Below are 27,183 nucleotides of genomic sequence, written 5' to 3'. Positions count from 1 at the left end.
GTAAGATGTTCGCCAAACACCAACGTCCATCATCCATCCTTCGAATTGCAGAAGAACTATTCTAAAAAACTCTGTAAAACCCGGATGGGTGGAACCTGATCTAAACTACATTTTATGATTGGATAATTTAGATATTTTACCAATGTAAAGTATTTAATATTAACCAATCATGATCCATCTAACTAACAACCCACTTATTTGTAAGTGCTGAAGTTACTTGTAATTTCAGCACCAGAGAGATTTGAATTTAACTTAGAAATTAGTTGGACTCTCCCGAGCACTTCAGCAGCCGCAATAAACCAGTATACCCTAGATCTATTGAGCCTAGCAGAGACTAGTTAAACAACCTGAGACTAGATAGTATAAGAGTAAGATTAGGATCGGTATTAGACTAAGAAGTTGCACGAATCTATCCGGCCGAAAATAAGATAGCGTGACGAGCAGACGGTGTACCCTATCCGAAATTACTCTATGAGTTAACCAACTCGGTCCTAACTCAATGCCCAAAAACTCTACTCCGTTATTTCGCAGGGTGATTTTAGGATTTAAATTCAAAAATAGTTTAAAGCCATGGACCAAAACTTTTTCTAAAAAATTTCAGGGGCACATTGGCAAATTTTACTACTTTTAACAAACTGCAGGGTTTTTAAAATGAGGCTTGAAGCAAAAAAAAAAATTTTTTTCTTATACTTTTTTTTCAACTGCCAGAGTTTGTATTGTATGATTTAAAGTCTTTACTGTTCTACATACTTAACTGAATTTTTTCGCAATATGGGAAATTTCAATAATTTGAATTTTTACTGGAAAATAAGCCCATTTGAAAGAAAAAGTAAATTAAACGTGATAGTTTAAATTCTATTGTGCTCATAGACGGGCGTTTTATTGGTTGTGCACATTGTTCGTTCATCATCCCAAAACAGCATCGATGAAAGATTTTGAGAGAGAGTCTAGTCGATCAGCCAGATAAAGGTTAGAAGTGAAGAAAAGAGCATTCCACAGTCCAAAAGTGCCAGGAAAGAAAACCTTGGAGATATTGTCAACATTTTTCCTAACTTTTGGCCGCTTTCTTCGTTTTCGCTTCGGTTTCAGGAAGGAGCAGTCTGCAGCAGTAGCTTCGTCGAATGAACTCGCACGATGATGGACTTGAATTTGGTTCTCGTAAACTGAAACAATCCGACTGCTCAATAGCGACTGAGCCTGTGCCATCGGTACTATTACGTCATCGGGTTCCCGATTAACGTTCGGACTGTGATTGGCTGATTTTACCCCATTCGCAATTGAAAATGAATTTGTAGCGTGGAGCTTCCTTTTGTTAAACCGTTCGCGGTTGTCTGAATTAGATCGGCTCAAGTTTCGTTTTTGGGTCGCGACGCTTGAACGTTTTCGTGAGACTGTTTTCTTTTCTGTGTTTTCATCTTCGGGTTTATAGCTCACGATCGCAAATTCGATCAAAGTCGCAAAAGTATATATAAAGTTGATCGTCAGATACAAGTCGGCCATTTTCAAATCACTAACTGATGGAAAACGACCTGCCATACCAACAATAAGAGTGATTTGTGCCAAAATAGCAGTTATAGAGAGTCCGGCTCGCGCTGGAATCGCTTTCGGATCTATCCAAAAATTAACCCAAGATAAAGCCACTAAAGCCACACTTGGAAGGTATAAAGTGACGAGAAAAATATTATATTTTCGATCAATCACAATTTCGAAACAGTGCTCTGTAAAAATGTCGCCTATAAACGGCATTGATTTGTTCTGAGCGTTTAAAACGGACCACGAGCTTTCGTTGCGGATCATAAAATTTGCTGTCGCCTGGTGGTCGTACATACCCGATAAGTCCGGAGACCAAGTCATTCTAACGAGCTGGTCATGGTACTTATACGACCCAATACAAACTGTACACGTGTGACTGTCGAATGGAAAATAAACCAACTTCATTGGACACGAGATTGTGATGATTACTCGGTTGCTGTAGAAAATAGATCCTTCGCTACTTAGCTTAACACAAACGTTATCATTGTAATCGTCAGCTGGGTAAATGTTAATAGCGGATGGAAGATAAAAATCGGGTCGCCAAATCGCCTCGCTGAAAGCTTTTCCAAGAGTTATTGTCAAATTAGTGCAATTTGACTCTTTGTTTGAACGGCAGTTCTCGCCGTAGATTTCTTGACTTAGTCGATTCCAAGTTGGTTTCAGCCGATGATCTGTCCACTCTGCTTGTAAAAAGGCATCGAGAATCATTGTCATGTCAATTTCCGAAACAGAACGGACGCTGTTTACGAACAATCCGATGTTGACATTATCGGTTACGCCGCCCTCGTGCGGTCGAATGTTTCGATTATAATTGTTGTCGGTTAGCGGGTACTGTGAGAAGTAACTGTAACTCACGGCGTCAGGTCTGTCGGGTCGCTTCTCGGTTTTGGGTTCGGATCGTCTCTCTGCTTTCTTTGAGACCGACCGCCGATTGTCAGGGAAACGAGGAAGGTCAGACGAAATAATTTCATTTGATAAGTACAAAAATGCATAAATCATTATACAAGATCCTATACGGGTCGGCATTTTTAAGGTGTCTCAAATCATAGAAGGATAGCAAAATAAATTATCTGGGTAAAGGAGGGAATAACTGCACCTTGATGAAGGAATATAATCTAAAGAGGTAAGATGGCTGGGTTCGATTGGTACACTTTTCTTATAAATAGAGGAGGTCGCATAATTCAAGATACAAAGTAATCTATCAGAAAATGAAAAACACGTCTAGAGCGAGTAAGTTATAATTTTGCCCGTGGGTTGGAATTATGGGAATGACGGGGTTAATCAGACCCCATGCTAAGTTGTTCAGCAATATGACCCAACTGTTTACCCAAATTGGCCGAATTTATTCAAATTGAGGTCAATATTTAGCCAACATTTCACCAAATAGGGGTTCAGTTATCACATCGCGCTGGGTTTATTTAGATTCCCGCCTTTGTTTACAATTCAAGTCAGGCTGCTACCAAAATTGTTATCCCCCAAAAAAGTGTTCACCCGAAGGCGTTTTCCATATTTTAGTATGTTTGTATTTCGAGAAAAAAAAGAGCGAAAGTGTGTTTCAAATCCTACTTAAGATCTCAAGTTCAAAGCAACTCTACTGCTACCAAGATTGAATAATTCCCGGATGACTGATATCGATTGCAGTCTTTGTTGCAAGAAGTTAAGCGGTCCGATCCACCGGTGCAACAGTTTTAGTGCGTCAACCACAGAAATTAATGTACTGAAAGGTGATTCTGACATCTGAAGCAGTCTCACCAAATTATGACTACAAACACTTAACTTGATTAAGTTATCGTCTTGAAAAGTTCAAAAAAATCCCTCGCCAGAATATTTGCCTGATGTTCGTGACCTTCTTATTATATATAAAGAACCAATTACGTAAGAATGGTTGAGTAACTTCCACGTTTTCTCAACCTTTTCTCGCTCAATAGAAAATTTCTGATCAGTTTTGAATTGATTCGGTGCTTAAGTGCTGCAGTTCCGGTTGAGATCAGAATTACAAAACCCCGTTATTGAGCCACCCTAGGCTTAATTAGAATAAGCGGCTCCAAAGAAAAACTTAATATAAAATATATATATTTTTTCGAAACAAAAAACTACGATAAACCGCAGTTATGTCGCTGGTAATATGACACATGTAATAACCATGGGCGAATCCTAAGGAACGCGGATGTCTAAACAGATTATAAGTTGACTCGTCATTTTAAAATCTGTTTGAACTAAAGCTCTCTAAAAAAATTTTCATTTTGCCTTTCAAAGTTTTTCTTAGAGTGAATTGGCAAAAAAATGGATCATCTAAGATGATGCTACCAAGAGTGAACTCATTAGTTCTTCAAGATATCAAACTCCTGAGTAGGAGTGAGTGATTTGGGTTTATCAATACATGCCATGAGCGATACTTAGGGTTTTTTGAAAAGGTTTTTTTTTAAAGAAAATGGAAAAAGGTTTAAAAAAAAAGAAAAAACTCTTTCTTCGATTAGTTTTCAAAATAAGATGCGGAGCATTTCATTTTGGTCCAGCTCCGAGTGTGATTACGTTATCCGAAAGCTCGAGCAAATTTGTTAACAAAACAAGACTGCTCTTATCAGGGTGAGGCATTGAATGTTCCGACTGTCAGAAGGTTGTTTGAAGTAAAATTATTATTAAAAATTGATTAATGACCAAATTTGAAGATTGATTTTGAAATCGTCCCCCCACAACCAATGAAAATTACAAGATGAAAGTTTTTGCATATAATACCCATTTTGTTTCAATATTTGATGAGAGTGAATAATATATCTTGATTGGGGTGGTTTTTCCATCAGAACAATTTCGTTTCTGAAATAAACGCTCAGACTCTCTCGGAGTGGTGGTCAAAACCGGCACCTACGTGTTTCCAAGCTAATGTGCTATGCTTTATCCTAAATGCGTTTTAACTACTGGTTAAGTACTTTGAAATCTATATCTATGATGCTGAAGCACGGATTTTTACCCCGCACACAAAATTTTTATAATTTTCAGCTAAGACTCAAATTACAATTTTAACTATTGATATTTCACTCTGAAAATCTTCAGTTTATAGTTTGGGGAAAATTTTTGGCTACAAACTATTACTTAAAACTAAAGGAACATTCAGGGATTTGCCTCAATATGCGAGCAGTCTTGTATCGATCATTTAGCGAGCTTCGTTTTGATTTTTGCGCTCGAATAATTTATCACATTCGTTTCGTTGGAGATTTCTCAAATTGGCTTAAATAGTTACAAAATTAAAACTTCGCGGAAACTTATCACAGGTGAAGTATTTTTTCAATTTGAGTGCAAAGCCTTGATATTAGTCGGATGATATGATTTTTTTCTTTGAAATTGCTTATTTAAAAAATTGAAATTTGTCTGAAAACAAATCACACCAAGCATAAATATTTCGTCATTTTCTTTAAAACTTGGGACAATCACCGAAAGGTATGCAAATTGGATTATGAGTATTGCCTTTTGACTAACAAAAAGTCACATTTTTCCGTCTTCTTAAAATTTTTTGTACTCATGGGCGCCAGTAAATGCTTCTGCAGTGAAGCACCATATGAATTTTTCCAATAAAGGTTGCTGTTTTGGCTTGCTTTGCCAAAACTTTTTCAAAGAAAAACTGTGAAAAATGTAAAGTGCATAATTTTGGCCAATCAGTAATTGAATTTAGCCAGACGCCGCGAAAAATGTCGGTAGCGCTGAATTCTGCTCGATTATACATCTAATTCATTTCAGCAGCAGGAAACTGTTGAATACTTCAGCGGAAAAAATGTAATAGGTGAATTGGTGTTTTTTAGTTTCGAGATATCTGGTTAGGTTTCCCATGATAGCTCTGACTGAAATAAAACAAAGTTACTCAAAGAAAGACACTTTGTACATTTACTGCGTCAAAAGTATAAAGTTTATTTAGCTAAAATCTACCGATGCGTTCAGAAGCGATCTCGGATTTCGCTTAAGGTGAGGAGATTATTTGAAAACTAATCTGAGACCAGTTTCAAGCCCCTCCCCCATTTTTGAGAAAATTAAAACCTTCCACGCCTCTATTCAAGTCAATCAAGTTTCCATTGCTGCGTATAAAGTATTTAATGCTGATTAGCTTGAAGTTACAGCTTTGAGCAAAATTCAGATCCGTTCACCTGGTAACCGCTTTGATATAATGCGGATATTATCTTCGTTCCTGTTCTAAAATTTTGTCGATGATCTCGTTTTAGATCTAAATAATCATAAGCTATCTTTAGAGACAACACTATGCTAAATTTTATAGAAAGGAAATTTGATTAAGTTTGTGAAACCCTGTCTCTTGCTTATTTGATTAAGTTTGTGATCTCATAAACTTAATCAAGTGCATGCTCTAATTTTTCACAAAATCAGGTACTCCATAGACTTGTCGCACAGATCGAGTGATATACTGTATAAAAGGGGAGTGAGTTGGTGATTTGATCGACTTTGTAAAAGTATCTAAGAATTTATTTCATTGTCGAGAAAAATGGTTTGAGTATTTCTGCTTTTCAGACCAATTAAGAGCAAAGACAATTGTTTGCTATTGATTTGTTGTTTGGTGGTCCAGAATTGGTGGCTAAACCTGGAGTTGACAATTGTTGCTAGCAAAAATTGGGGCATTTTTTTCACTCGCAAAAAATCAAATTCAACGGTTCGAATTTTACATACTTTTAAGTCGCGATGATAGTGACGGTTTTTCCCGGAAGGAATTATCATGCCGATCTTTTGGCACGACTTACGAACATATAGACATTCGAAACTTAGTTTAAAAAAATCGAATCCCGTATTGATGAAAAATGGGGTTTAACTGACAAAGAGAGCCCTGAACGTATACTATTTTTATTGCTTTTGCCAAATTCGCGTAAAAGCTCTAAAATTGAGTTGCAGCGTTCTACGCGGTTTCTCAAATTTTATACAAAAAATTGTTTTACAAACACTTTTGAAAATCTTTTTGTGAATGCAAGTAGACTCTCGAGTTAATGTGACTCAAGGTAAAAATTGAGATCGATTGGTGGGATTACAAAACTTTTAGTTAAAAGGTAGCAATTGTAAACCTGTGCAGTGAAGTCGACTTCCTGGGGGGATGGGGCGCCCCCATTAGTTGGAAAGACCATCGCTTGCACTAGACCTGTAACAATTTCAACCTTTCTTAGGATGAAGTAGAAAGTGAGAGTAATAATTGTACACCGGATAAAATTGAAGCCAATATCGGAATACTGACAAAGGCAGTCAAAAGATGGCCAATAAACTGAAATGAGGAAAATTGCACCGCTGAAAGTTCATTTTTGTTGGTGTACTAAATAATTCTTTAAAAATTGATATGAGTTGATTTTTGAACAGTGTTGAGGAAATATGTGACCATTTTTACAATAGTTCATATATTTCCTTTTCATTAAAAATAAAAACCTCTCCTGTAAAATAAATTTTTCAATGATGTATTTAATGAAAAATTATTTTCTGATTGAATCAAAATTGAATTTTTTTTCAGGAATCAACCACTGAAAAAATATAAATATAGCTATCCTTAAGAAGGGAATTTTGGAAGGAGTTTATATTGAATCCCTTTTCATCCCATGTTGGTGTTCTTCATTTTCAGTTTTGCTAAATTTCATAATTTTTAAAGCAGACGGGTTTGCAGGAAAAAAACCGTTAGAGCCGTATTAGGAACAAATATGAAACGAATCCAGCCAAATATGAAAAACTCTACCAAGAAAAACTTATTGTTATATTATTTTCAGAGAAAATGCTAATAATACCAATTGTTTATGGGAAAATGCGGGGTCTTAAGAATTACCGGTTGCAGTGCAATCAGCACAAAAAAAATCAAAACAACTTAAAAAAACGTCTCTTTTGACTTTGTTTGCTTTTGTGCCGTGGTGTGTGAAAATGGGCTAAAGGTGAGATTATTACATACGTAACGGTTTTCATTGACTACACTCATCTTTGCAAAAAAACCATAATTTTTGAATTTTCTCATAATTTTTGAATTTTGCTGACCGAAAGCAATAAATGAAGCTTCAATTTTTTTTTCGTGAGTTACAAACCTAATCTATGCTTTTTGTTGGTTTTCCTAGCTCGAAATTGGATTAAAGACAAAATTTCAAATTAGTTATATGGTACTTCACTCAAAATGATCTGATGTTTTTGTGCGCTCTCTGCGTCAAAAAAATCAAAACTCTTTTATATTGTGGTCAAAACAATTGGAATGAATTCGTTTGAAAAAAGTAGAAATTGATTATTTTAAATAACTTGAAAATTGAGGAAGTAAATATAACAAACAGAAATATGATCTAGTTTTTATTCTTATAACTTATACATAGATTATGAAATTGCTGTTAGTAAAATTTGGTAAATGTGGAAACAACTAATAATGCTTAATCCGCTTGTGTTTACATCACCTGTCGCCTGTCAAACTCAGTCCATTGAGAATTTAAAAATTGACTGATTGGAAAAGATCAAATTTTTCGTCACTGAAATTTTTAGTTTTTTATTTCCTTGTAACACATTTAGCTTCAAAAGTAGTTTTGAAGTCTGATGAGCTGACTTTTATAGAGATATCGAAATGCAAAAATTAAACAAAAGTTGCAGTTAAAAATTCTGATTAATGTTTGGAAAACGGTACGGGAAAGCTGAGGATAAAAAAGGACGCCAAATCATCAAAGAGTTATATTTGCTTGAATATTTGCTCTATTTGTTCAAACACTGACCTTTTATGGCGAAAAAAAACAATATCTTATTGCTCAATACATCATTTGTTTTGGACAGCTTTTTTGTTAAAAAAGCAATAAAAAGAAACTTTCATTCAAAAACTATTTCTATAAATCACTGTCATTTTTTGCATTGAGAAAATATCCGATTGCTTGAAATTTAGGCCCGGTTACGCGATTGAAAATTTACCTTTGAAAGTGTATTGAAATTTTTCAAACAACTCTTGGATAATGATACTCTAAATTTAAATATCGCAATGGGATTTAATTTCAACAAGAACTAGTAATCATTCTTTTATATCAATTGGCTCGCAAAAAATTATCAAGAAACCCAAATTTTATACCAGGAAATTTTTCTGAAAAACTTTCATTTCAATAAATTAGCGTTTTAATTTGAAAAATACAACTTTCGTAGAATTCAGTTTCATAATTTTCGTGGAAAAAGTAAATTTGCAATGAATAATGATTTAAAAGCAGAGCAACAGTAACTGTGGTTTTTTCATGCTGAAACAAAAATCAGAAAACAAAACCTGTTTGCTAAAAACATCATTTGCTTTAGTCTACTTGCGTCTAAAACATCATCAAAAAAAGACTGTCTTTAAAAACTATTCCTTATAAATCATCGTCCTTGTTTTTATTGAGAGAACTTCCAAAAAATAAGGCCCGATTGAGCGACTAAACCTTTGTTCCGACCATTGAAAATGGAAAGGAACTTTGTATTCAAGTGTGTTTTAGATTTTTTTCCACGCAAAATCAGGTACCACAAATAATCGTCGGACTGGGTTGAGCGATATATCATATTGAGTCTTTTTCAGCACTCCAACAATTTGTACTCAAACAAAAGTAGTTTTTGTAGATTTTTGGCGCCATCTTCTAAAAGAAGGTTCAAAATTCCAAAAACTTCTGCAAAAAATTTTCGAAAAATTTTTTAAAAATTTTTTAGGTTTTTTTTACAATTTTGTTCGTTTCTAGTCAATTTTGTTATAAAAATGTTCTCCGAATGGCCTTTAAATCTATCATTCGACTATGTGCTTCCAAAAACTTTTGTTAAATTAGATGGGGTGTAGCTGAATGTTTAGGTAAGCTGTTCCTGACTTTGTGCCTCCAGAAATCTTAATTCTGCTAGGGAGTCTTAGTTAGGGTCAACTTGCAACACCGTCTTCTACCTTATTGCTGTAAGTTGATTATTTGCTTTTGTGCCTCCAAAAACATTAGTTGCGTTAGGAGAGGCTGAATGGAATGCTTACGTGAGCTGTTCTTGACTTAGTGCGTTCAAAAATATAAATTGTGATAGGAGGCGCTTTATTGAGGACAAATTGCAAGGCCGTATTGTTTTTATAACTGTAAATTCACCATTTGACTTTGCGCCTTTAAAACCTCAGCTGTGTTAGGAAGGGCGTAGTTGGATGTTTAGGTGAGCTGTTCCGGACATTGCGCCTCCAAAAACCCTAGTTGTGTTGGGAGGGCTTAGTTGAGGACAACTTGCACTGGGTTGAGTGATATATCATATTGAGTCTTTTGCAGTACTCAACTAATTTGTACTGAAACAAAAATAGTTTTTGTAGATTTTTGGCTCCATCTTCTAAAAGAAAGTTCAAAACTCCAAAAACTTCTGCAAAATTTTTCGAAAAAGTTTCTAAAACTTCTTTAGGTTTTTTCACAATTTTGTTCGTTTCTAGTCAATTTTGTTATAAATATGTTCTCCGAATGGCCTTTATAATATTTAAATCTATCATTCGACTATGTGCTTCGAAAAATTTTTGTTGAATTAGAAGGGGTGTAGCTGAATGTTTAGGTAAACTGTTCCTGACTTTGTGCCTCCAGAAATCTTAATTGTAATAGGGAGTCTTAGTTAGGGTCATTTTGCAACACCGTGTTTTACTTTATTGCTGTAAAATGATCAGTTACTTTTGTGCCTCCAAAAACATTAGTTACGTTAGGAGGGGCTGAATGTAAAGCTTACGTGAGCTGTTCTTGACTTAGTGCGTTCAAAAAAAAAATTGTGTTAGGAGGCGCTTTGTTAAGGACAACTTGTCAGGCCGTATTGTTTTTATAACTGTAAATTCACCATTTTACTTTTCGCCTCCAAAAATCTCAGCTGTGTTAGGAGGGGCGTAGTTGGATGTTTAGGTGAGCTGTTCCGGACATTGCGCCTCCAAAAACCTTAGTTTTGTTGGGAGGGGCTTAGTTGAGGTCAATTTGCAATGCCGTATTTAATTTTATTGCTGTAAGTTGATCATTTGCTTTTGTGCCTCCAAAATTCTTAGTTGTGTTAGGAGGAACTTAGTGGAATGTTTAGGTGAGCTGTTTTTGACTTTGTGCCTCCAACAACTTTGCTCCAGACTTTGCGCCTCTAAAAACCTTAGTTGTGTTCGGAGGGGCTTATTTGAGGACAACTTGCAATGCCGTATGGCATTTTGTTGATGTAAAATGATTTTTGCCTTTGTTTGGGCCTCCAAAATTCTTAGTTGTATTAGGAGGGGCTTAGTGGAATGTTTAGGTGAGCTGTTCTTGACTTCGTGCCTCCAACAACTTTGATTGTGTTAGAAGAGGATATTATAAGGACAACTTCCAATGCCGTATGTTTTCAACACTTTCATATAATCATATGACTTTGCGACACCAAAAACTTTAGTTCTGTTAGTAAGGGCTTAGTCGAAAATTTAGGCGAGCTGTTCCTGCCTTTGTGCCTCCGATAACATAAATTGTGTTATGAGGGTCTTAGTTGAATAAAACTTGCAATGCCGTAACTCTTTTTAATGCTGTATCTTGATCATTTGCTTTTGTGCCTCAAAAAACCTGAGTTCTGTGAGGAGAGGCTTCGCCGATTGTTTAGGTGAGCTATTCCAGACTTTGTACCTCCAAAAACCTTGGTTGTCTTCAGGAGGGGCTTAGCTGAAGACACCAAGCAATACCGTATTTTATTTTAATGCTGTATCGTGATCATTTGCTTTCGTGCCTCCAAAAATCTTAGGTGAGCTGCTCTCGATTTCGTGCCTTCAAAAACCTTATTTGTGTTTGGAGGGGCTTTAATGCGGACATATTGCATTGCTGTATTGTTTTTTATTATTTCAAAATCATCATTTGATTTTGCGCCTCCAAAAACCTTAGTTGAGTTATGAGGGGCTTAATTGAGGACAACTAGCATTGCCGCTTTTTTAAATAACTTTTGTCTCCAAAACCTTAGTTGTGTTAGGAGGGGCTCTGTTGAGGACAACTTGCAATGCAGTTTATTGTTTTAATGCTGTATCATAATCATTTGCCTTTGTGCCTCAAAAAGACTTAGTTTGATAGGAGGGGCTCAGCCGAATGTTCAGGTGAGATGTTTTTGACTTCGTGCCTCCAAAAACCTTAATTGTATTAAGAGTGTTTACTTGAGTAAAACTTGCAATGTCGTATTGTTTTTAATACTGTAAATTCATCATTTGAACTTGTGCCTCTAAAAACTTTATTTTTGTTTGGAGGGGCTTAGTAGGATGTTTATGTGAGCTGTTCTAGACTTTGTGCCTCCAAACACCTTAGTTGTACTAGCAGAGGCTCTGTTGAGGAAAACTTGCATTTTTTTGCCTTTTTATTTTCCAGGGAAAATTAGGTACCACAAGCCGTTATTGGACTGGGTTGAACGATATATCAGGATAAAGCCCGTTCAGTCTTGATTCGAAACACATAAAAAAGCTTCAAAAAATATCCCGGTGTCGAGAAAAACCGGTTTAAAATATCCGATTTTTCGTCCTAATTCGAGCGAATAAAACAAGCGAGCAGGCTTACAACAGCTAAATTATGCCCAACTGAAGGCCTCCACAACTTAGTTTTAAGCAATTAAGACTAACATTTAGAGTTTTTCAACTTATTTTTGCCAAACATATTTTTTTTAATTTTTCAGTTTTTTTAGTCATTTTTCTGCAAAAAATTTTGTCCAATTTTCTCATATTAATATGACTGTATAATTTGCCTAAATTAAATTTTCACGTCAGATCCTTTTATTACATAAAGCAAAAACAAACTACTCTAATTTGGAAAAAAAATTCTAAACCAAGTTTTCCAAAGACCACGGTCGGAATATTCTGTGCTACTTGCACAGTACCGGCTATCCTTGTTTTACATGTATTCATTAAAAACTTTTCATTTGGAATTATATTGAAACTTTTGAAACAAATTGTTGTATAATGATATTCTAATATCCTGTGAAAATGTCTTTATCGAGAAAAATTTTATATAAAAAAGGATTAGTAATCATTCATTTTTTATCAATTAGCCCATTGTTAAATAGCATTAAAAATTGAAATCTTCTTCACTGAATTAAAAACAAACCACCCTTCAGTATCAGTCTTCACAAAATAAAAAGTCTTTGGAAAAATGTTTTTTTCTTCGTGATAAAAAAGTTAATGGTACAACATTGTTTTTTTCATACTTAAGCGGCTTGATGGAGCCATAAGAGCAAGGTGTTTCAGATAGTCTTTCTCAAATAAAAGTAGAATTTCTCATAGACTACTGAACTGAAGTAGTGAAAAATTGTCCTAACATTAAGAACAAATGGACAGATTTTTAACATGATCCCCTATTGTTTTCTGATCAGTCAATCAAGAGGTAAAAAAAAGTCGGCCTTTTTGGAAAAAAAAATGATCACTTATGAGTCAAAGATTCTCAAAATTAATAAAGTTTCTGCTGAGTAGCCAGTCATTGTGTCTTATTACTCAGAAAGGTGAACCTTTGAAAACCTAAACTTTCCGCTGTCTTTCGTACTATCAAGTACAAGTATTTCGGGATGGCATAAATATCAAGAAAAATAACCTTTCTTTTGCCATAATAATATAGGCACTGAGCTTTTGGTTTTCGTCTGCTGCCATTTAATTGATCATACATAAATCTATATAACCAAAGCTTGTTTTAAATGCAGACAAAGTGTAGAAGTACCACAGAATGTTTTCAATACGGAATTTAAAAAGAAAAAAATCTAATTCGGTTTAAGTAATATTAATATATATGGAAGGGTTCTATAACAATCTACCCTATTATAATCTACTTTATGCCATTCTACCCTATACTGATATGCCCTATTTTCCCATCTACCCTATGCAATTATATCAGGTGTTCTATAAACAGTTCAATCTGTCAGAGATAACTGAGCTGACTATCTCAGTTCAAGATCGCGTAGAGACTTACCCTCTGTTGGTAAGCTCGCAACACATTGACGCGACTGCGGCGATCATTATATTGCTGTTATCATTCCGTCTTAAATTAGATAGATTGGCGTAGGGTAGCTTGGCATAGAGTATATAGTGTAGAATGGCATAGGGTAGAATGGCATAAGGTAGAATGATATAGGATAGTTTGGAATGGAGTTAATTGTCCTGCGCTATCGAAGAGCACGAACTTGAGCTTCTAAAAAAAGTTTATCCTTTAACTAATCTGATTTTATATGGTTGTCCAAGGCATTTTTGATTTACTCTCCTGCTGAAATTGAGTCTGAAAACAAATAAAAAGGTGGGCCAGCTTTTCTCAAAAGTGGGAGAGCCTTTTTGAACTCTGCTAGAATCTGAATCAAGATCAATCAGGACCTCTAAATTATTCTTGAATCCGTACGAGCTGAGATGTTTTCTAGTTGATCCAAACTGGCTGAAAAAGCTTACCCATAATTTAGTCTCATCCCATTAAATGGGTGGTCGCAACAAAAAGAATATGCTTCAGCCATAAACACTCGATTTGAAAAACTAGATTGCTAGCCTAAAAGGAAAAAACGGAATTATCCTCTCGCGTCTTTAAATTTTAAATATTTATTTCCCATTCTTATTCAGGGATAGCTGTTCAACACACTTCATGTATTATTGAATGATCCAAAAAATAGGATTTTTCAAAAGCTCTTTGTAAAAAAAAAAAGTTTCACCTGGTGTGTGACTGCAAATCTTTTTTAGACGTTTGAATTGAGATTTAAAAAAAGGTTGAGATTTCAGAAAAAAAACATGAAGGACGAAATTTTTTACAAGTTGTATAGGTTTGGCTTGATTGTGTGTCAAATTATTCTGAGTCCGATGACCTCCGTAGACTAAAACTTAAGCTGATTGTTCAGAGTTCAGCCAAAGTGTGCAAGTTTAAAGAACAGGTTTTTATTAAAAACTTTCCCAGGTGGGAACAATTTTGACTTGTGACCCATGATGAACAAAAAATTTTCAATAGGAAAAAATTTATGTGCAAGTTACTCTTTCATAAGTTTTGTGGTTTGAGACAAAACGGTGTGAATCTGAGCATATATAATTCTTTATTGAACTTTTACCGAGTTTTGGGGCTGTTTGAAAGATGCAAATTATATCAATAAGAACTCAAAATATCTTAATTCTAAACCAAACTGCTCTTATCAGGGCAAAGCCCTCAATTTGTCACTTACCCTTTAAGATTTTGGAGTAGTTTTTTATTTTTAAAAAAAGTAAATGAAATTTTTTTATAAAATCTTTTAAAAAATCAAAAATCATCCCCTTGGGTTATTTAAACTACGAAGTGACATATTTAGCACTGCGTTCAGACAATTCCGTCACGGCCACAGACATGTTGCGACACAGACAGTTCATCTAATTTCAAATTCAGAAATTTCAGCCAAAATGAGTAAGAGAATTCGGTCTAAGACTATTCAAACAATTTTAACCTCTTAAAACGTGCGCGCAAAACAATTTCACATGCGACAGAACATCAAAGTTTTGATTAGACAGCTTATAATAAATTGCTGTCAAAACCACATGAAATGAAAAAGAAATAACAAAACGAAAACTACCTAAGCTTATTAAAATTTTATATAAACCATAGTTTTTCTTAATTTAGTATAGTGGCTAATTAAAAAACCAAGTAAACAAAAAACCGCGCGATACTTAAAGGTTAACAAAATACTTGAATGCAGACCCGATATTGAAAACTTAACAGGCAGTCAAAGAGGATATAAATTGAAGGGTTGACCACCCCACTCCTACCACTTACTGGCCACAGAATTACACCGATATTCTTATCATGCCTTAGGCAGGGGGAGGGTTCAAGTAATCAATGTAGTTGATTGACTACTAATTTGAAACTTAAATTCTCTAAAAAATAAATTAATTGTGATTAAAACATTGTACAACTAGAAGCCACTAACGAGTTTAACGCCTTTGTTTCAAATAAATGGTTCATTTATTTAGTAACGTTGATTAATCCTTATTAGTACTATTGATTACAAAAATCTGAGTCGTTCTCAATCACTCACTCTTAATAAAAGTTGGCGTATAAAAAAAATTATAGAATGGAATTATCTGAATGCGGAAAAAAACATACTTGTCTTGATGTTGAAAAATACCGTGGGAAAAAAAATTAAGAACGGCTTTATTAAATGGCAATGCATTTTTGGAAACTGCAGCTGCAGAGCAGTGGGTTTATTGGACGAAAAGCAAGATTTCACCTGAAAAACCAAAAATGCTCAAATAACAAGCCCATCATTGATTCAAGCTAATTAGTTTGCGTACGAACTTCGTGAAAATATCACAAATCCTGGTAGCCCTACCCGAAAGATTGTCTTCAACGCCCAAATTGGTTTGCTTACTTTTGCAGCGCCGACAATACCGAGTTATTCAACATCTCTTCGAAGGATAAACCGAATGAGGTGGCAAGCTTTAGAAACAATGCCAAAACCAAATAACCTTGAGAACATCAATAACTCAAACATAGCGGTAAAATTTTCCTATACTTTGACTATTGTGAATCAAACAATCGGAGTTTTCTCATTTACAACCTTACTTGCGCTCAATTTTCTGTGTCAGTCCGAAATCTGTTATTGCGACTGAACGTGTTCAGTGGCTCCAGATGTCTTCTACTAAGTTTATACCAATAGTGATCGAAATCCCGCCTGCAGCCTTGGTGTACGCTCGGCTGCCCAACAAGACTCAGAACATTTATAAATAAACTTTCAGGTGCTTAGATCAACTTGGAAACAATGTAATTATTGAGTTTGAAGCTGCTGTTTGCAACGCCATTAGGACAATGCAGCCTGATAGAGAAATTAATTTTTTTTCACTTGGGCTAGGAAAAAGGGCGCGTTGAAGAAAAACTTGTATTTACTAAGTACATGAACGATGATGATTTTAGTCTACAATCAAAAAAATTGTTTGCTTGGCATATGTTATTTTTGAAGATCAAACGTTCGCAATTGATGACTTCCGAAAAGTGTAGCCTTTAGAAGAACTTCAAGGTATATTGGATTTCTTTTAAGACACTTATATTTGTGCATTTGAGGAAACCTGAAACTTCCGACGGCTTTTTAAGGTCTATGGAGCAGTAAATAATAACATGAAAAATCAAATGTAAAGTTTGAGATTGTTGTAAAAATCATCCCCCCACACTACTAACAAATCAATTTTGGCTTTCAAATCATTCTTTGAACAAATTTAGAACGATTTCTATGACAGATTAAACATCCGTTTACGCTGTAATAGTGCGAAATGTATCGCTCGTTAATTGTCCCAAATTGGCCAAAATCGCAATATTTAAACAACTATATATTTACGAAAAATGATCACAGGTGAAATATCTTAGGTGAAAGTTGAATCACAGGTGAAAGTTTAAGCTCAGAATTTTTTGAATAAATAAAAAAAATTCCGTCAAAGAAAATGGCTAGTTAAAAGATTGAAACTTGTTTAAAGAAAAAAAACCGAACTAAAACAAATAGCTTTTGTGAAAACAACTAACCAAAATCATAATTAAAACACCAAACTAATAAAAATTTTATAAAATGTAAATTATACCTTGCAGTATTTAGATCAGCATACAACACCAAAGACGAACATCCAAAGACAAAATGAACCCACTACACTCGAAAAAGAATGGCCAACCACAATCAATATGCCGCCCACAATCACAACTCAAAGGATTTAGAGTACGACTTGACTTCGCAGAAAAGCACTTCATTGAACTAGACCAATGACCACCTCGATGTTCAAGTATACGTACAGATCCGAGTAACCAGGCATCCCCTCCACGCACAATCTCCACGCCATTCCCAGACAAGGTCAAACACAAAGAAGTTCTCTACATGAAACGAAAAAACCTGTCATAGCCAACCATTCTGAAATCAGATTTGAGTTTGTTGCGAAAACCCAGTCGTTGTCATGAGAAGACACAACGATTGAACCTGGAACTTTTCTAACAAGAGAACCCAGACGAAATATGATGTTCGCCAAAAACCAACGTTCATCATCCATCCTTTGAATTACAGAAAGACTATTCTAAAAAACTCTGTAAAACCCGGATGGGTGGAACCTGATCTAAACTACATTTTATGATTGGATAAATTAGATATTTTACCACTGTAAAGTATTTAATATTAACCAATCATGATCCATCAAACTAACAACCCACTTATTTGTAAGTGCTGGAATTACTTGTAATTTCAGCACCAGAGAGATTTGAATTTAACTTAGAAATTAGTTGACTCTCCAAGAAGACTTCAGCAGCCGCAATAAACCAGTATACCCTAGATCTATTGAGCCTAGCAGAGACTAGTTAAACAACCTGAGACTAGATAGTATAAGAGTAAGATTAGGATCGGTATTAGACTAAGAAGTTGCACGAATCTATCCGGCCGAAAATAAGATAGCGTGACGAGCAGACGGTGTACCCTATCCGAAAGTACTCCAGAAAACCCCATCGGTATATTACCAGAAACCCCTACGCTTCTTTCACAACGTAGCACCTCAAGCCTACCATCAGATTACTTAGGTTCAACAGCAACATCTGAACAAATACGTGAAAATCCCTTTAACCCTACAAACCAAACATCTCGACTACCATATTGGACAACACATTCATTCACACAAGGTGAACCAAATTTAATCAATGATCCAATAGATATTTCTACGGATACAACAACATCCTCATCACTACCAGAAACATTATCACTACCATCAACACCATCAATCAACCAGATTTCACCACCACCTTTTAACTTAAATTTCCCAAATAACCTCGACGCTAGATATCGAGAACAATCATCAACAAATATTCCTTTAAGACTAGACTGGAATACATTCACTGCACCTCCACCATTTTTTGGACAACACCCAGAAAGTAACCGACTCCACAACTGGGCACTAAATAGACTACAATATAGACAAGACATCCACGAAGACATTCGTGATCATAACATCCAAATACTCCAACAAAATAGTCTACAATTAAAATTTGAAATCACGGTTAAATTAAGCAACATTACTCAACATCCCTATCCATTAAACCCACCAAATATAACAGCTCAATCCCTACCACCACCATTTATAACAACTGAAGTAATATACAAATACGACAGATATACCAAAAAGACAATTGGTTACATCACATTTTATAACCCATACTCAGGATTGTCATACACATGTATATTCTAAAAATTTTAATTTTTCTCCAACTCCTTTTTCTAATAACCTCCAATGAAAACATAAACCCTTCCCCCCGCACAGGACCCCAAGATTTATTAGTAACACATTACGATTGTGAAGAAAACGAACAAAAAACACTACACAAATATGCAATAAATCAAGTATCACAATGCGAAACAGAACCACAAGCTATAGAAACAACAAATGTAATAGCGACACTTTATTCAAAAGCCCGAGCATCAACAGTTATAGGATATAAATTCACAGCAACATTTTCTGAAAAGAAAGTACATTGTTCACAAGTCTCATATGGAAATAAAAACCGACTTGACCACGAATCATTCTACCAGAGTAATATAGAACGACTTTTACATCTCAATCCCGAAGATTGTAAAAACGAGTTACTCAGACTAAATATCACAAAAAATAAAAACACAGATAGAAATTTAGTATATTTCCAAGTTTTTTCAGATTCTGTACATCAAGCAGAACTTGAAAGATATCAAGGACATATAAAACTAGACGAAAAATATCCATACAACGGCGCACACGGAAGATTAACTCATGACATACACGATAAACACTGGATACCACATATTGGTATAAATAACCCATCAAACTGCAAAGCAGACACAAAAAATAAAGGATATCAAGAAATAATGTTTTTCGATTGGAAAATACAACTCGAAAAAATACAACTCACACGCGATTTATCAGACAACACAATGATCTATCAAGGAATTAGATTACCTTGTAAAAACGATCAAGGCTATTGTGACCCTACAACACGAACACAAGCAACAATTGTTTGGTTCCCCGAAGACACATGTACAACATTTCAAGTAGCAAAAATACACGCTCGTATGATAAAATTTCACGAAAAATATTTTATACAGTCCATTCCATATGAACAAGTAAACCCATCGCGAAAACAAAGTTCTAATTTTAGGAACATACACAATATAGAAAATAAATTGACACGTTTTCAAATATATCAAGAAACAGAACTTGCATGTAAATACAGAAACCCACTTCACAAAACACAATACTCTGAAATATTAGTTGAATACGAAAAAGGATTCGACATGACCCCTGGAAAAATAAAAATCGACCCATATGCCACAGGTCATCCTCCAAACGAAGGAACATCATATATACCAGTTAATTTTCAAAAAAGTAAAGGTCAAACTGGTGGACATCTAAAGCCCCATGACACTAGAAGCACACGTTTACAAGAACTATCACTAATGAATAGTACATATTTCGGTAATATCCACTATGATATTCACCTAGATATGAAATTAGACTACACAATTAGCCGCATTTTTCAAGAAATGTCACTCTCTGAATTAGAAACACTTCACCAACTATGCGAATTAGAAAGAACACAAATCCTACAATCACTTGCATTAGCAGTATTAAAAATACCCTACGCAGGATATTTATTATCAGGCAATAGATCAAATTTTTTAGACTATGAAGGAAACATTTTATGGTTCTATACCTGTACCAAAAAAGTATCACCACTATATGTTTTTGAAGATAAACGATGCTATAAAAGAATCCCTATCTTTTATAAGAATAAAGTACATTTCGTTGACACACTTTCAAGACGAACCTATTTCTGGGATACCGCAGTCCCATGTGGATCAGAAAACAGCCACAATGTAGTACAACTGAACCCTGATGAAGATAAATATTACCTTCTTACCCCATATCCCACATTAATGCAATCACTCAAAAAATTTTTACCTGAAAGCATTAGAGCTATTGTTCGAAACCCAAATATTGACTTACAATCAATTGGAATATATTCAAAATCCGATATACAACATCACATTAGAACACAACAATTCCAAGAATTATTAACACAAATGGACACTATACAAAGACAATCAATTGACCAAAACTTACGCAAACTTGCCGAAACAGCAGGATTTGCAGATATTTATACACAAGATTATAGCGGATATTTTAAAGACATTAAAGACTATATATATCTCAACGGTGAAAAATACCGACCACAAGATATCTCACCTATAAATATTTTTAGCTTTGTTACCCTCAAAAATGAAATTCTTGATTTTCTAGGATGGCCCTATTACATCTTAGAAAAATTAACTATTTTATACGCAATGTTTAACTTTATAGTATTTCTTTTCTCACTCTTAAAAGGAATCTATAATACATGCGCTATACACACACAAGTAAATAGACAAGCAAGTGTAGCACGCATCTTATTTGCAGGATTTTTTGGAATTTTTTCATCATCAATAAACAAAATTCTTTTAGACGCACAAATAAAAGAATACAACACAAAAATAGCAACAAGACAGAACACATATGACGAAGAACATAACAATGTAGACATTACGCCTACAGCACCACAGTTACCACCCCTACCACATAACCATCCATTATCACTAGTCCCACGAAATTTTCGAAATTTAGCAAAAACACATAATCCAAATTTCAGACCAACCATATCACAAAGTCCCATTCAACATATAATGACACACAATTCACTAGATGAAAATACATATGAACAAATTATAGAACAACCACATACAACTGCTTTTCAGTCTCAAAATAATAATTTTTTTTAGCCCACGATGAGCCGACAACTTGGATCCCTACACCGCTCAAATTCCCACCCAACCAACCTCAACACTCCAATTACAATAATTCCACTTTTTGCTTTCCCGCCACCCGATTTTCCAACCAATAATATAACATCAGGCATGAATTCAGACACTAATTCACATATCTCAGTTTTATACTCCATCTCACAACTCAATAACCCAGATATTGAAACCCCTGATGAATTTGCCGACTCTGAACCATCTCCATCCAATAATTTTCAAACCAATCCCTCAGTTTTTTCGAAACCCCCTTTTCAACCAATCCCACCATATAACCCACTCCCATCCATTTCTACACCCTCCTATGCTTCACAAGTTACCCCAACCTACTCTTCACTTCATTCAGATCGATCATCCAATTCTCCAGACACCCCCCAAATCTCCCAAGAACTAGATAATTTTATCACCTTACAACAACAACCCTTCCACCTTGACACCTCAACTATAAACCAGATTTCATCAACCATAGAATCATCAAACCCACCTACCCCTACACCCTCTTCAGCTTATACCGCATCATTAGCACCATCATCCACATCCACCGAATCATCAATTAGCACTAATAGAGCTTACCGCACTTTCAAAAGAAAATTCCCAAACCATCCATTTCCAACAAAACCAGGAATAGCCCGTGAATATATTAATCACCCAAATCACACTAACACGAGAGAATTTTTAGCAATCACCTTACCTTCATTTCCACAGTATACTTTGAACACCCCTAACGACACTAACAACACACGCAGTTTTGTAGATGAACACGTTTTAATGCCTACACTTCAATGGACATCATATAATCATTTTACTAACCCCCTTTGCCTACCTTTATCTAACACTCACATCGATATAGACAACACTAACACATAGACAATTTACTTACATCGGATATAAAAAGTCACTAAAAACATACACTGCACCCCGAGCTAACGAATATACGCTAGAATATTACGATCATAACATCATCCGAACTAACCAAGACCAATTTTTAGATGATGATCGCTTCGCTAACCCACAAATCACAGAAAAATTTTTCATCAAAACACCATATGTTTTTACACTCAATATATTTGATCGCAAATTCGACCACATCATTTCTGAAGCACTAACCGACACACAAGCTTACGAAAGTTTTAAAGAAAGATTTAATTTATTTTCACTAACCTTTCATTTCCTTGCACCACATGAACGAGATTTGCACTGCTCACACGACATTATGTTACGCACTAAACAAACCCACACATATACATATTACCGCTTTATACAAAATCACTTTGACCTACACACTCCATCAAGACAACCACACCATCGTTTTCAATTTATTAACTCTAAATACACATCACCATTTTTTCTTAACTTCACATATTGCATCAAAGATACTAACCTTCACGGTATTCTTCGCAATTATGATCCCATAACCCAAATGTATATTTTTTGTCCCATCACAAAGACCTTCAACGCAGAAGAATCCAGACCCTTCCTTATCCCACATGAATTTGTTCAACCTATAGAAATCCCCATATTAGAATTCATCCACAACACTAAATATAACCACAAATTATATAATCTCATCCAAAACACACCTTATGAGTTTGCAGTTGGCACTGAAGAACTAAAAACCATTAAAGCACTTCAATTGCTTTGGCCACTGCTTCAAACTAAAAACATCATTCGCATACTAGCAAAGTTACTAACAAATTCCGACATAATCCACGACATCTTCCCCCACGGTTTTTTCCCCGACAACTAACAGGTAAGTATAATTTAAACATATTCTTAACTAATAAATTTAAAATAAAACACTAACCATTCTTTATCCATGTTTTATTTAGATTTTTAGTCTTCATCTCACGATCATCTGCAAAATACAATAAAGAAAAATAAAAAATCGAAAACTTCTTCAAATTCTTCAAAACTCTATTAATATTTTACACTAGATAAATTCAATAAAATTCATACCAATGTAGTAAATTAATTTATAAATTATTTCCCTAAAAGCAGTAATTCAGATAATGATGAAAATTTGTAACTTAATTTTTCCCCAAAACTAGCAGTAAAATTGAAATTCTATGTAGTAAATTGATAAAACGAAAATGCAGTACTAACCTTTTGATATTTCATTTACTCGCACAAAAATTTTATCCAAACTCGCACAGCTCGCCCACGAAGAATTGTTTAAAATAATGAATTTCAGTTTCAAGTTTTCACACTCAACAACTCTAACACACGATAACAAGCTTCAAACTTTCCTTTAACCCGGTTGGAAAGGAATTATATACTAAACAAAACTAACCAATGCAGCTTACTAAACACCACAAATCATAGAATAACAGCATGACTAAGAAAAGGAAACTAACGGTACCCAAACCGGATTAACCCAGTTTAAAACTGGATAATTTATTCTTTTGAAGACTATTATAAAGTCTAAGAAAGAAATAATAAAACACAAAAAAAAGTCGAAAGACAAACCCATACCAAAAACAATTTGATTTTTGAAAAAAGGACACAACCAACGAAACATAAGAAAAACCACAATAAACCCAACATAAAACGTTATCACATAACAGGACCTCTCACAGAAACCGCACGAAATCATACTCCCACTCCTGGCCTAACCCACCAGAGAGGACGTCCTGAGCATGCTCTATAGCCGGCCTAACCCACCGCGCTACATCCACGCTTTGTGACCACACTCCTATTTTTAATAAGAGGTACTCAAGGGTGAGTAACTCTTCAAAATAACCGAACTAAAACAAAAAGCTTTTGTGAAAACAACTAACCAAAATCATAATTAAAACACCAAACTAATAAAAATTTTATAAAATGTAAATTATACCTTGCAGTATTTAGATCAGCATACAACACCAAAGACGAACATCCAAAGACAAAATGAACCCACTACATTCGAAAAAGAATGGCCAACCACAATCAATATGCCGCCCACAATCACAACTCAAAGGATTTAGAGTACGACTTGACTTCGCAGAAAAGCACTTCATTGAACTAGACCAATGACCACCTCGATGTTCAAGTATACGTACAGATCCGAGTAACCAGGCATCCCCTCCACGCACAATCTCCACGCCATTCCCAGACAAGGTCAAACACAAAGAAGTTCTCTACATGAAACGAAAAAACCTGTCATAGCCAACCATTCTGAAATCAGATTTGAGTTTGTTGCGAAAACCCAGTCGTTGTCATGAGAAGACACAACGATTGAACCTGGAACTTCTCTAACAAGAGAACCCAGACGAAATATGATGTTCGCCAAAAACCAACGTTCATCATCCATCCTTTGAATTACAGAAAGACTATTCTAAAAAACTTTGTAAAACCCGGATGGGTGGAACCTGATCTAAACTACATTTTATGATTGGATAAATTAGATATTTTACCACTGTAAAGTATTTAATATTAACCAATCATGATCCATCAAACTAACAACCCACTTATTTGTAAGTGCTGGAATTACTTGTAATTTCAGCACCAGAGAGATTTGAATTTAACTTAGAAATTAGTTGACTCTCCAAGAAGACTTCAGCAGCCGCAATAAACCAGTATACCCTAGATCTATTGAGCCTAGCAGAGACTAGTTAAACAACCTGAGACTAGATAGTATAAGAGTAAGATTAGGATCGGTATTAGACTAAGAAGTTGCACGAATCTATCCGGCCGAAAATAAGATAGCGTGACGAGCAGACGGTGTACCCTATCCGAAATTACTCTATGAGTTAACCACATCGGTCCTAACTCAATTCGTTTTTTTCCAATACATTCAAATCAAAATTTAACTATTCTTCATCCGAAAACGCATATAGTAAAAGTAGAGGGATTACATTCAGGACTGGACATTTCCAATCGAACAATGCTATTTGAAAACTCCAAGGAAAATTGGTTTCATTAGTTTTGCTTTCATCGGTTTTCAAGTCAATGCCTGGAGAGAAGACCTTCCAGAAAAAGTTTCTAATCGTTCATCAATTATTAAAACGAGGTTTGCGCCAGGAAGCCTAATCTAAGCAGGTTTCTTAGGCTGTTTACCAAAACGGACGATTTAAAATAGTACTTGTTTGAAAACTTTTTGTCAGTTAGAGCAGATAATACGGCGCGTTCACTTCAAAAAAATTAAAATCGCTGTTTTTTTTTCTCACACCAATTTAATGAAAAGGTTACAAGCAACTCGCAAAAATATGCCAGCAAAAAATTAAAGAAATCAGTCAAGTAGATAAAAAAAGAGTTTTAAGCAAATAAGCCAGGTTGCAAAAAGAAATCCAAACCACTAGGTTATTAATAAATCAGAGAAGCAGCTGTAAATTATTGGATTTTGATCTCAACTTCGAGTTGTAAGACATGTCTGTTTTTAATCAATTTGACCGGATATACATAAAATTCATAATTGGTCACCACATGGGCAGCTGGATAAAAATTTTGTTTTGATTGAATATGTTTGGGATTACTGAATTCTTTTGAATTGCGATTATAATAAATTGTCGTGGCTCAAAGTGCTCTTCTCAGGTTTTAGAACGGAAGCGATCAAATTTAAGGAAACACATATTCAATTTCGATAAATTGAATATAATCTACCGTAGATTATTAAATCTTTAAGCGACCGCTCAAATCCAATTAGAAGGTATATTCTTAAATGCAACTTAAACTTGAGACGATTCAACGTATGAGTCATATGAGAGGTAGTTTGTATCACAGGGTTTTTTTTTTAGAGTTGAGCAGAGAAAGACGCAATCAGCCTGAATTTCTGACCTGCCGCAAACTGGACGAATTCGGGTTTGCCTATGATCTTTACCGCACTAAATTGGAGAAAAATGGTTTCTTTGAAGAATTTTCATCTGATCAAAGTTTTCCTTTCAAAAATAGGATAGCCAGTCCTTGAAAAACTTTGCCACATGCTACAGATTCTTTGAAATACCTCTGTTCATTATTTTTTCTATCGCAAAAGCTAACTCAATTCAGGATTAGAAGATAATAAGCAAATTTGTTATCCGAATGTAGAAACAATTTGTTCTCTGGTGTAGAAAACAAAAAATCATGACGAAGTTTTCGTTTCAAAGACTAGATTGAGATGTTTATTAGGAAAAGTAAAGCTACGGCGAGGACGCTAGTCATGTAGTTGATCAATTGTGGTGATGAAGCATAGCCTACCGAAGTTACTTAGAAGAAAAAACTCAAAGTTACACAGAAAAAAAGTTGTGCTCAGAGAAAAAAAGTACACAGATTTTGTGTGTGTTCAAATTCGCATTCCAATAAAATGGAGTGCATTTATTGAAATAGCGTTTCGTTTTCTTTATCTATTAAAGTGAAAAACGATAATTAATAAATTATTTTCACTGGATTTTAATGCTTTATTAAATAATGGAAATACGATCTTATTTTAATTGGTTATGATTGATCATTTTTCTTTTTTATAGACACTGACAATAAAACTCATATAAAATCCAGGTTTATTTATGAAACTCCAGTGCGGGTAAAATATAGATGAAATGCTACAAGACTTCAATCCGTTAGTTGTTTAGCAACATTTTCTGGATGCCAAATTTTTTTGTTTTTAGCCACAAATCCTTTATATCAGACCTCTGATAAGCTCCCGAGACAAAATGAAGCGTTAAGGAGGATTACCCGAGGGTCAGATTAACCCGCTCAATGGAACAAATTGACCGTTTTATCACTGCACAAATCTACACCAGCAAATTTTTGTGTCAAAGTTTGCAGTCTTAGAGCTCGAGTAAGTGTCTGGATGCAAAAACAGTAGGATGGCAATTCTTAGCTGGCAAAAATTCGGAACAAGCGACAAATCGTAAGAAGCAAAAACTTGTAGCAACCCGGTTTGAGCTCACAATGATAATTAGCGATAAAAATCTGAATAAAACAGCAATCGGCATCGGTGCATTATCGGTGTTCATTGCCACAAAAGCA

General features: G+C 34.9%; 1 protein-coding gene across 10 annotated transcripts; it reads right to left on the bottom strand.

Annotated features, from left to right (window-relative positions):
* Positions 1 to 817: 817 nt before the first annotated feature.
* LOC134840046 (gamma-aminobutyric acid receptor subunit delta-like) lies at positions 818 to 25,615 on the bottom strand. 10 transcript variants are annotated; one of them, XM_063855681.1, is made up of 3 exons: positions 7,929 to 7,994; positions 6,585 to 6,658; positions 818 to 2,986 (listed from the first exon to the last, which is right to left on the bottom strand). In XM_063855681.1, the coding sequence occupies exon 3, from the start codon at positions 2,557 to 2,559 to the stop codon at positions 907 to 909; it is 1,653 nt and encodes a 550-aa protein (XP_063711751.1). In that variant the 5' UTR covers positions 2,560 to 2,986; positions 6,585 to 6,658; positions 7,929 to 7,994; the 3' UTR covers positions 818 to 906. The 10 variants fall into 10 exon arrangements, with proteins under 10 accessions (XP_063711751.1, XP_063711755.1, XP_063711748.1 ...); XM_063855685.1 differs by having other exon boundaries at positions 818 to 2,648; XM_063855678.1 differs by lacking the exon at positions 7,929 to 7,994 and adding an exon at positions 7,810 to 7,829 and having other exon boundaries at positions 6,585 to 6,778.
* Between the last annotated feature and the right edge of the window lie 1,568 nt (positions 25,616 to 27,183).

This window comes from Symsagittifera roscoffensis, chromosome 2, assembly GCF_963678635.1.
Source record: "Symsagittifera roscoffensis chromosome 2, txSymRosc1.1, whole genome shotgun sequence".
Taxonomy (NCBI): domain Eukaryota; kingdom Metazoa; phylum Xenacoelomorpha; order Acoela; family Convolutidae; genus Symsagittifera; species Symsagittifera roscoffensis.
This window is presented reverse-complemented; position numbering and strand designations above follow the sequence as displayed.